The 12,609-nt window shown below is 26.0% G+C and overlaps 1 protein-coding gene across 3 annotated transcripts in view; it reads left to right on the top strand.

Annotated features, from left to right (window-relative positions):
• LOC111620187 (kinesin-related protein 7-like) overlaps positions 1 to 12,609 on the top strand; it is a 41,012-nt gene that overhangs the window by 17,928 nt on the left and 10,475 nt on the right. For all 3 annotated transcript variants that reach the window (XM_023362077.1, XM_023362075.1, XM_023362076.1), the window contains 5 exons: positions 5,245 to 6,474; positions 6,875 to 7,090; positions 8,505 to 8,660; positions 10,069 to 10,171; positions 10,241 to 10,372. In XM_023362077.1, coding sequence (XP_023217845.1) covers positions 5,245 to 6,474; positions 6,875 to 7,090; positions 8,505 to 8,660; positions 10,069 to 10,171; positions 10,241 to 10,372 — 1,837 coding nt within the window. The remainder of the gene's footprint in view (positions 1 to 5,244; positions 6,475 to 6,874; positions 7,091 to 8,504; positions 8,661 to 10,068; positions 10,172 to 10,240; positions 10,373 to 12,609) is intronic.

The raw sequence follows: 12,609 nt of genomic DNA, 5'->3' as shown, positions 1-12,609 counted from the left end.
CTGTACATGAATATACAGAAAATGTTTTATTTTTAAATATTGTAGCCTTTCTTAATTGATTTTGATATTGAATTATTACTTGAAACAGATCAATTTTATTGTTTTATTAACCTGTTTATTGTACATTTGTAGTTTTCTAAAAATCAGTTTTCACTGACAATATAATAAATTAAAAAATACCAAAATAAAGTGAAAATTAGTTTATACATATAAACATTACTAAACCTGATACTCTAGAGCCAAATTTATTTGTGATTTATTATTATTAGTGCCAAATTATAGATTGATGATTTACGGCAGTTGGTGTGTTATTGAAAATTAGTTTTATAAAAAAAATCACATTGGTATTTGATATCAACAAGATTTGAATCTCATGACTATGAAACTGGCACACCCCTACTGAGCCACCAGTCTTTGTGAATAATAGAAATCCTAAAGGTTTTGTTATTGTGCAATTTTCAACTTTAATTTTCCTGTTCCTATATCTTCAGTGTGTGATCAAAATTGGTGATCCCGACACCATTCCATTCCCTTGAGTCATACATTCCATTTTTTGACATTCTCTGTGCTTTCAAAATGTCTACATATGATTTTTAATATTCTAATCAATTGTATTTGGAATGTAACTTTAGATTTTTTTTTTCCACATTGTTAATGATGATGTATTGAATGTTTGGGACAAATGTAAATTTTCTAATATGAAATCAACCAAAAATATATGTTGAGGTGTATATGTTCAATGGAGTTTGGGTATTAAAAATTGAAGTAAGGTCTGTCAGGAAGACATTGAGAGGAATTCCTATGTTAATTGTAATTCTTATTTATATAATAAATTATTATTACTGTAAAGTTATAGCATTTTATGAAATGAAATTCTAAAATTAATGAATATGGTAAGAGTTTAAAATGCAAAAGAAAACATTGATGTAAAATTTAGAAAGTTTTGGAATTAAATAGAATTTAGTTTCCAGTCAGATGCTATTTCTGATTAGATTAGTTTTAAAATTAAAATTTGCATTTAACAATTTTTTTAAAGTTGCGGCAATTGTATTAAAACCAAAAATATTAGAANTGATTTATATGTACAATAAATAATAATAATAATGAATAACTTAGATGGGATGTGCTATCACACCAACCATATTTGCCAGATTGAGCAACTCAGATTATTACTTGTTCTGGTCTATACAAATTTTTTTTTAACTGTAAGACATTTACTTGAAATGACAATGTCAAAAATCACTTGGATTCATTTTTTTGTAAGCAACAGTCAAAACTTTTATGAATGTGAAATCATGCTACTATCAGAAACTATGATGACAGGTATTTGGCCAAAATAGTCGATATATAATTCAATAAAATATTTATTTATTATAAAAATAGTTTTTTTTCCGCACAGAAAAACTGAACTTACTTTCTGAACAATCCAATAGTTGATTATTAAATAACTCAGTTGGTTGGTAATTATTAAGTTAATATAATTTTAACTAGTTTTTTCCTTGTCTTTTCATTCAATTAACTAATTAATTATTTCTCAAATTTTGATCTCAAGTTAGATTTTTAGAATAATTTTTTGTTTTCATTCAAGAAAATATCAAAAACAAAATATTAATGTAATAATTCAAATCATTAAGGTATGTTAAATCTATTATTTTATAGGCATAGATAAAAGATTGAATAAAAACTTCTAAGTAGACTATTTTGCTGGTAGATCTCTACTTTATACTGTGTATTCATAACAATGAATTCTTTTTGCTCAAACAAATACAGACATGACTGTATAATTATGTATTTTTAAAATAATTTTTGTCTAGAAATAGTTCTAAATGAAGAAAATTTTTATATTTAGTATATTTTTAATTTTTTTCAGCTGATTTAATATTTGTAATTATAAGAAGTTTGGCTTTTATTATAGTTATGAATATAATAAGTTGTATTATATTTTAAATACAGTGGNAGTTGACCCCCCCCCATAACATTGTTGATAATTCTGGGTTATATGAATTCCATGTTGTATAAGTCACTTAGATTTTACAAATATGGGTGCCAGGCTGTAAATGGCTCACGTATTTGTAAAATCTAAGTGACTCATACAACATGGAATTCATATAAAACAGTGTTATAGAGGGGTCAACTGTATATAAAGATTTCACTTTTTTCTTGGTATTTTAAATTTATTATATTTATTTCAAATATTCAAGTATATATGGGATTCATAAATAATATTTACTGCATTTATAATTTACTTGGGAAGACAATAAGATATAAATAAAATTGTCATTATTCAAAACCAATTTTGTTAATTAAAAGACATTTTTATTCAATCTATTGCACTTTGGAAGCACAATTTTGTGGATGATAATTGTCATAGAAGCTTGTGAAACAACAAACATTTTTGCTGTGTGCGCATTGAATAAATGCAGCATTTTTAAAATAAGATTATGATTTACACATTTCATTGGAAAAACTTGATTAATGATTAAAAATACCCTTCCATCATCAACTAATTTGGTGGAGAATCATGCCTACTATATCACATTTGAAAATATCAGAGTGTTTAATGTTTCCTCCTCCTGCCTTTGCAACTTCTAAAATTGATAAAGAACCCTCACCTACATTTAGATCTTGATGTTGAAGGATGCTTTCATAATATGTAAAAACATCCTTTAAATGTAATTTTGCAATATTGTCATGCAGTGATTTCTTTTGCAGAACAAATTTCTATGCTATCAGTGTTAGCATGAGTATTGTGAAGTCATGTTTTCATTCTTTAACAAAGATGCAATTATAGACACATTTAGGTTAAACAATGACTGTTGCCAGAGTACTGTACATGAATATACAGAAAATGTTTTATTTTTAAATATTGTAGCCTTTCTTAATTGATTTTGATATTGAATTATTACTTGAAACAGATCAATTTTATTGTTTTATTAACCTGTTTATTGTACATTTGTAGTTTTCTAAAAATCAGTTTTCACTGACAATATAATAAATTAAAAAATACCAAAATAAAGTGAAAATTAGTTTATACATATAAACATTACTAAACCTGATACTCTAGAGCCAAATTTATTTGTGATTTATTATTATTAGTGCCAAATTATAGATTGATGATTTACGGCAGTTGGTGTGTTATTGAAAATTAGTTTTATAAAAAAATCACATTGGTATTTGATATCAACAAGATTTGAATCTCATGACTATGAAACTGGCACACCCCTACTGAGCCACCAGTCTTTGTGAATAATAGAAATCCTAAAGGTTTTGTTATTGTGCAATTTTCAACTTTAATTTTCCTGTTCCTATATCTTCAGTGTGTGATCAAAATTGGTGATCCCGACACCATTCCATTCCCTTGAGTCATACATTCCATTTTTTGACATTCTCTGTGCTTTCAAAATGTCTACATATGATTTTTAATATTCTAATCAATTGTATTTGGAATGTAACTTTAGATTTTTTTTTTCCACATTGTTAATGATGATGTATTGAATGTTTGGGACAAATGTAAATTTTCTAATATGAAATCAACCAAAAATATATGTTGAGGTGTATATGTTCAATGGAGTTTGGGTATTAAAAATTGAAGTAAGGTCTGTCAGGAAGACATTGAGAGGAATTCCTATGTTAATTGTAATTCTTATTTATATAATAAATTATTATTACTGTAAAGTTATAGCATTTTATGAAATGAAATTCTAAAATTAATGAATATGGTAAGAGTTTAAAATGCAAAAGAAAACATTGATGTAAAATTTAGAAAGTTTTGGAATTAAATAGAATTTAGTTTCCAGTCAGATGCTATTTCTGATTAGATTAGTTTTAAAATTAAAATTTGCATTTAACAATTTTTTTAAAGTTGCGGCAATTGTATTAAAACCAAAAATATTAGAACATTAATTATTCTGTTAAAAAATAATGAAAAGGTCTATAATCTCATTAAATTTAATTGATCAGTATTTGATTTTTTTAAGTCCTGTAATTAAATTGATTAGGAAATCAGTTTATTACTTTGTAAAATAATGAAATTAAAGCAATATTGAAATAATTTTTTTAATGAAAAAACTTTACTACTAGTTATAATTAAAAATAATTCTTAATACATTAAGAAATATAAAATTATCAAATTAATCATATTGTGTACACAATTTTATAACTTTTTATATTTTTATATATAGCAATCTAAAGCATTCCTGAAAACTGTTAACACATATCTAAATTTCCAATATTTAATCTTAAATTTTTAAATTTTATTACAATTATCAAAGACTGGTTATTTTTATTTGAATTTTATACATTAAGACATCTTTGTTTATAACTAAACTTTGTAAAAATTTCTTTATGATTAAATGAGTACTGTACATGAAGAATTATTCTACACTTATTCTTTTGAATGTTATGTTACAAAAAAATTTTTCAATTGAATCTTTCCTGTTAAAATTGATTTTTTTTAGTTAAAATTTCTTTTGGAAATATAGAAAATATTTTTAAAAATTATTAAGCTGATATTATAATTTGGTAGTCTAAGTATGAAGTTTTAGAAATATATTACTAATATTTTAAACAGTGATAGATTTTCTTTTAAAATAGTAATGTAAAATTTGTATATTTATAATTTAATAGATTTTAAGCATACATCTTTATATATCAGAAATTGTATATAAGTATATATAAAATTTGGTTGAGAAGAGTTTTAACCAAATTTTATTATATTGTATAAAAATTGCCATTTTAAATTTTGAACTCAATTATTTGATTAATTTTTTCTCTGAATATAAGCAAGGAGATTAAAAGGAATTTGTAATGATTAAATTAATTCATTAAATGTGTTCATTTTAATTTGAAAAAATTAAATGCTATTTCAGAACTATGCATAATGGAATTTTATTCTATACACTGGGTGGAAAGTAACTAGGCATTGAGAAATTTGCTATAATTTTTATACTAATAATGCAATCATAATAAAATTTGTGTGAGCATGTACAATAAAACAATGGAATTTTTGTAATTTTCACATTGGTGGTGTGAACATTGATTGAGATTATTTTATATTGCTCTATAATTTTGATTATTATTATATTAGAATTTATTTTTACTTATTAAAATTGTTTATTCAATATAAAAATATTAAGTTTTAAAATTTGAATATAAAATAAGATTAAGTAAAATTGCATACAAATTAAAATTTCAAGAGTTTAATATTATCCTGTTTGAAATTAAATATTCAAAAATAAATTTCAGGTAAGCTACGACACATTCCGTTTTCAACAGATGGACAATCATTTCATGATTCATTTTCCTCTGACAAAGAGGAATATTTTGAAGATGATTTGGTCACTGGAAAGTTAGATACTGCATATTCAATCAGTGATGAAGACTTGTCCATTGATGATGATGATGATGATGACGATGAACATTGTGTTAATCAGATAAATTCAATAATAGAACATAGATCAAATATAAATAACCAGAATAATTTTTCAAATAGTTTAGAAGATAGTTTTATTCAAGATTTTTCAATAAGTAGTGATAATGACTCAGAAAAACAATTCCCACAAAATGTTCAGAAAGACAATAAATTATCAAATAACAAATTAAAAAATGGTGAAGGATTCCTTTTTGATGAAAAGGCATCTGAGGATGTACCAGATACAGCATTAGTAAATAAAGTGAAATCTTGTTTTGACATGGAGAAAATAAAAGATATTTATAATTTAAGTGGCAGATTACAAGATATTCTTAGTCCAGCTGAAATTGAAGAAATTGTAACACGTAGTGAAATATATTCAGAGTTTATTGATGATGATATTATTGAAATGTTGAGGCAGGAAAAGAATAATTTTGAATCATTAGAATACATAAAAAATCAACCATTAGAAAATAAGAAAAAACTAATATCTGTTTCTAGACATGAATTAAATATGGATGTCATTGATGACATAAAAATAAGAGCTGTATTTGAAGATCAGAAGAGAAGTGGAAAGGATATTATTGATAGATCCAGATCTGCAAAAACTAAAGATACAACACCAAGTGATCTTACTACACCTACTTCTGGGGATATTAGAGCATTTTTTGAAGAAAGTCTTGTGAAAAGTTCTACAACATTAAAGAAAATTTTGCCAAATAATGATCAGTTATCTGCAGACACATCCTTAAATGAAAATTCTCTTGATTTATCAAAACAAACATTATTATTAAATGTAAAAAATCTAGAAGCAGATACATTTAGAAATAATTCAAAACAAAATTCTACACCTATTTTGAATCCTGATGGATCAATAGAGATTAAAACTGTGAAATCAGTTTCCTCACTAAATCAGTTGGATAAAACAGATATTAAATTTGCCAACGAGAGAAGTAATGCAACAAATTCTGAAGTTTTTAATAATCAAAATGGTAATGTAATAAATGAAAAATCAAGAGTTAAAGGACAGAGTGAAATGGAGAAAACAGTTAAACTGCAAGGAGGTGTGTCATTCCATTGATGATTATTGTTTTGAAAGAGTGAATTTCTGTTGTCTTCAATTCTATACACTTTTCTTCTGTGACTAAGTTTTATATTGTCATTTTATTTTAACAATCAAATTTCAAAGAAATTTGAACAGCATGATAACTATTTTTTCCAGTTAACATTTCTTAAATGCTGGCAAATTAACCATCTAATATACTAACAAAAAAATTTCTTGAAGAAGTAGTGCATGTGTTAAGCATATTTTATTAACAATATTTTTAAGCATGAAAATTAACCTCTTCTACTAAATTTTTTAATGTTTTTGAGTATACATTGTCTTCAGAACCTGAAATATAAATGAACTAAAATTGTCTAATCATTAACAATTTCAATAATGGTAACTTGTTAATTTTACAGATAGCTCCATTAATCTTAATTCAGTTGGAAATTTACGGAAAAAGAAGATATCTGTTAACAGGGATATTCTAGAATCTGATGAACATGATGATGATCAAAAGAGTCTTTCTTCTTTAAGTAATAAAAGTGATGTTGATGTCTTTTCTCCAGTTGATGATCTTATTACACCAGATGATATTGACACTCCTGAAGAACTTAACGAATCTGTTTTTGAATGTAAGTATAATATTTTTAAATTCCTTATAAGTAGAATTTTGAACTGGAACTGTTAATAAGTTTTGTATAACTTTTTTAAAATCATTTCATCCACTATTTTTATACTTGGGAAAATTTACATTTATCCTGTGGCATCAAACTAACTAAACTAATTGTATCTAAATTAGCAACTTTAACAAAAAATACACTGAGTTTAAAATTTTAACATCAGTTCATGTCTGTAATGATTTTTTTTTTCAAAATTTTAAGTAATTACAAAACTTGACATTTCAAAATAGAAATTAAATAAAATTTGAATACATTTTTTAACATTAATGATCTGAAGATGAGACTTTTTATCTTTTTAAAAACATTAAGTAAGCATTGACTCCTTGAACTTCTTAGTGTTTATATAAAGATGATACTAAAAGTATATTTATTTTATCAAATATCTTTTATCAAAAAATAAATTTTTCATTTGAAAAAGGCATAATTTCTTCAATTTTCTACAAGTGAAATTTAAAAGCAATTTTTTTTTTTGCTTGAATATGTATTATTGATTTTAATGTTGATATTCTTTCAAATACCTTTTTATTAAAAGATTAAATAAATAAATAATAAATTTCTAGTGAAATTATTACAAAAATTTCTATTAAATTCATTTTCATATTATTTCTTTCATCATCATTCCTAATGTTTCTATTATTTTTTTCAATAAATTATAATATTTAATTAAAATAGTTTAATAATGCATTCAGAAGCATTATAGACAGTATAATATTCAGACAGGAAAAAGTAAAATTTGAAATATTCTAAGCTTTTGTTTTTAGTTGTTTTATAATTGCATTGTAGATTTAAGAAGTTTGCTTTCATTTTTTCTCATACTTATACAATTTTTCAAATTTAAATAAAAAAAATAATTAAAAATCATATATCAATGTCAAAAATGGAAAATTCATTAATGATATATAAATAAGTTCATATATATTTATTGTACATTTTATGTATTTTTACAACAGTATATGTTTTTTGCTTTATACTGTTAATATCTCATACAGTAGAGATTCAATTTCAATTAGAATACTATGTCATTTCAATTAATAACTGAAACAAAAACTCTGACTTCTTTTTTGATTGTTGCTTACATGCTACGAAGCATCAGCTTGCATAGCATGTAAGCAACAATCAGTATAGAGTTATGTCTGTACAGACACATAACTTTACACTGAAGCAAGACTGTACTTAGGAGTTCTTTTTAATATTATTTTTTCACATTCATATATTTTTCTGTGTCTGTCTTTCATAATTCTGAGACAGGGATTATTTTATAATCTTGATAAACAGGATCCAGATAACCCATTAACACACAGGTTCCACTGTGTGATAATTATAAGTAGATTTTAGTAAGTTTTGCCTTATGGAATGTAATTTTTAGGTCCTGGTTCTTCTTTGAGTGAACCAATACCTGAATTTTCTGCTGCAGAAGAATTGGAAGAAGAACGCAGTTGGAAGACTTGCATAGTTGGTGGAGTAAAAAGAAACATCGATATGAAAGTTATTGAACCATACAAGAAAGTTCTTTCTCATGGAGGTATTGACGTTTATTTATATATATTTAGGGATTAAGCTGCAATGTTTGTGAGTGACATGTGTATAGACTAGCACAAAGAATACTTAGTAAAGTTTTTTATAATCACAAATGTTTTATTTGCTGCTCATGAACTAGGTTCTTATTGGATCCCACTCCACTAAATTTACATTATACATAGTAATCGGTTGTTTAGTACCACAAGTAAAGTTGCGACAATAGTACACATGCAGAAACTAAAATCTCTTAATCACTAACTTATACCTAAAGGCATAGCAGATTCTATGAGACAGTAGACAGGAAAGAAGAAAGATCACAATACACGGGGTTTTGGGATTTTCTCATGGTCACTGGATGATCACCGATTTGACTTTCACAGTTATATATCGATGTATATCTTCTCTCTCTTTCTAATGTTGGGACCTCAATCCAATGCTGACCCTAGAGTTCTCTTTTCATCCCTAGTAACCGAAATGTCCTTCCCTCTGAATTATTCAGTCACAAGTCACCTCCGATCTAGAGCACTCCTCTCTCTCTCTCTCTTTTGACTACCACGAAGGCCCAGTCCGGACTAACTCATTTTTTATTCTCATCAGCCCTTGGGTCTTGGCTACTCCTTTGTTTAAAGTTTTTGGAACTGGTAACTCATTGTCTTTAGTTCTGGGGATTAGTGGTCCATTGTCTTCAGTTCTTGGAATTGATGATCTCATCCATAGGGAAGAAAGGAAATGAAAAGAAAGTTCTAGACAGACTGAGAACAAAGGGAATAAGGAACTATTAAAAACTATCTTACAAACTAAAATGAAAAAAATAAAATGTAACAATATGGCCGATGGCCACAAAGCTACAAATTAAGTTGTTATTTGGTTAATTGTTTCTGAAAAGTTGTAGCCAAATTGACTTAGTAAAATGAAACATCATATTTGACTTACTTTGTTATTTTTGTTATTCAGCCTTTTAACTTTCACAGAGCTTGAAATTTCACCAGATATGAAGAGAAATAATTTCTTTGTGATGGAGACTTTATATTTGTACTGTTTTTAAATCAGCATCAGTGAACTGAATTTTTTCTTTGGTTAATTACAGTAATGAAATTTAAAATTCTGGAACAGTTTAGTTTTGAAATTAAAATTTGAAAGTTTTACAGTCCACTAAAATAATTACAAATCATTTGACTGTTAATAATAGATAATTTAAATTTTGAAATTGTATTTCTTATTTGGACTTATTATAAAATTACAATGTAGTTTCTGTACTTTTTTTTCGCTTTTGCATTTGTATTTGAAATTAGACAAAGAAAGTTATAGCCAAATTTGAGAAGCTGTCATCATTTGGCAAAAACTGTTATTAGCTTAATTTCTATATATATATATTTAAAAAAATAATAAAAGTATTTTTTTTTTATTTATAGGTTATTTTGGATCAACGAGAAATGCTATAATTGTATTCAGTGCTTGCTATCTTCCTGATAGAAGTAGGAGAGATTATGATTATGTCATGGATAATCTATTTCTGCAAGTTTTATTGCTAAAACTTATTTTAAAAATATTAACAACATATTAAATACTTTTTAAAATTTTCAGATATGTGCTTGTCACCCTTGATCAGTTAGTAGCAGAAGATTATGTTTTAATATATTTACATGGTGCCACTCAAAGAAGCAATATGCCAAGTTTTGGCTGGTTAAAGAGATGCTATCAAATGATAGATAGGAGGTAAGAGTTAGCTGAATTTGCACATTTTAAAACAAATAATCAAATATCTAATTTATGTAACATCTCGGAGATTTGTTTTCACTCGAAGCTTGTATGTATATAATGTGTACAATGGAACCTTGGTTTAGTGGACCTTTTGTACTTTGAATACAATTCCCAGTTCAGTAAAGTAACAGGACTATTAATTAAGTAGACATTATTTTCTGCAGACAATAAACAAAATGATATACTTTTCCTGTTCTCAAAAACCTTTATGTAGACACTATAATGGAATACATGTTTCCCATTAACAAAATTTAAAAACTTTCTTAATTTAGTAGTAGTAGTTGTTGTTGTTGTTGTAGTAGTTGTAGTAGTAGTAGTAGTCTCAATAAACACCAAATAAATAGTCCATAAGTGTGTCACTGTCAAAAGATTTCTGATCAGTTTTCATAACTTTATTTTTTGCATGTTAGAAATATTTCATTACACAATTAGGCTGTAGACCTTCCTACTAAAAAAAAATAAACAAATGGATCAGACATTACAATTTCAATTTGTGGTAAATGTTATAAATTAAAACACACAGTCATTGTTTCTAACAGAACTACTTGTCACATTTGACAACTATGAACACTCTGAGAGCATTATAATATAATTTACAATTATTGCAAATGCATGAACAGTTTTTACCTTAATGACAAATTGCCTAAACAATTTATGCATTTGTATTCATTGTAAATTATAGTTACTTTAGTAAAATATTTTTGTAAATTTATATTGCACACCCTTTTATATTTCCAACATCCAAGTACAGCAATCTCCTGTGTCTTTACATCTTATCCAATGGACTCTCTTCCACTAAGGCCATACTTAAAATTAGCAATCTATTTTGCATGCCACTTTTTTCCTTTTTTTAAAATAAAATGCTCTCTTCCTAGTAGCAACAGAATTAACATCTTTTAAATTTTTGTTTTTTCTAAACTTAAAATTAAAAGATTTTTTTAAGTTTCCCCCAAAATTTTATTTCATTAAATTTACAGAAAGTCTGGTTAGACATTTGATTTCCACCTACAAAAACACACACACAGGGGGGTGCAAAAGTAGGTATACAGTTTGTTATTATGGGAAAAAACATACAGAGAAAATAAGAAGAAAAAACATAAGATTTTAATTTGTACATAAAAATAAAAACTAATAAAAGACGATAAAAATAATAATAATAAACACCAAACATTTGTATTTCTCAGATTCTCAACTGTATACCTACTTTTACACCTCCCTGTATATCATAAAAACAAATAAACCCTTTGTTTTTTTTGTGTTTTAAGAGAGATAGTGGTTTTTTAAATATTTTAAAATTGGGAAGGTCAAAATATAAAAATTCATCAACATTATTAAGGCTTTTGATATATGATAAAAGAAAGATGATTGGGATATATTTAGATGAAAAAGAGTAAAAATGTAAGTAAGTGAGCAAAGTTTTCTCAATGGAATTTGGAGTGAAAGCCAATCTTGATAAGACCATTAAAACATTTGTAATATATTAACCAGTCAAAATATTTAATTCTCTGAAAGATGGGAAGCCCAGGTGAATTCTAGCAATATTAGTCAATAGTGAAAGACAGGTTATACCTTACTTTTAACAAAATGTATATCTTATAATAGCAGAAGTAACTTTGTGTAAAGTGAAGGTGCAGCCATTGACCAGATAGTCAATCCATAATCATTGCAAGATTGAAAATTAGCATAAAAATGGTCCACAATGCTCTTTTATTAAAAATAGGCTTACAAAATTGCCATAAAATTCCATGTCTGATAGCCAGAGATTTTTACTAGTTTATTGATAGTTTTTTGCACCAAACTTACTTTCAAAAATCATATGTTCAAATTGCTAACAGAAGTTACATCAATTCTAATCCATTACAGTAGAGCATCGATTATCCGACTCAATTGGGGACTGGGGTTGTTCGGAAAATCGATATTTCGGATAACTGATTATGTACGAAAAAATATATTAACCTATCCCATGTTGAAATTTTTCTCCGTTGCATGTCGCTTTGCGTTGAATTTTTGTCAATGTTAAGCTTAACGAAGACTATTGTATCGTTAAAAATTATTTTTATATTTTGTACAAACAAAATAAATATATTGAAAAATATAAAAACAATAAAAAATTTTACTTCAGAAGTTAATTTAGTATCAAAAACGTAAAATATTTGAGTAGCCCAAGACATAGCCAAAGATTGCAGCGCCAC

The sequence above is a fragment of the Centruroides sculpturatus genome, unplaced genomic scaffold (genome assembly GCF_000671375.1).
Source record: "Centruroides sculpturatus isolate CEXI.00-Female unplaced genomic scaffold, Cexi_2.0 scaffold206, whole genome shotgun sequence".
NCBI classification, from domain to species: Eukaryota; Metazoa; Arthropoda; class Arachnida; order Scorpiones; family Buthidae; genus Centruroides; species Centruroides sculpturatus.
This window is presented reverse-complemented; position numbering and strand designations above follow the sequence as displayed.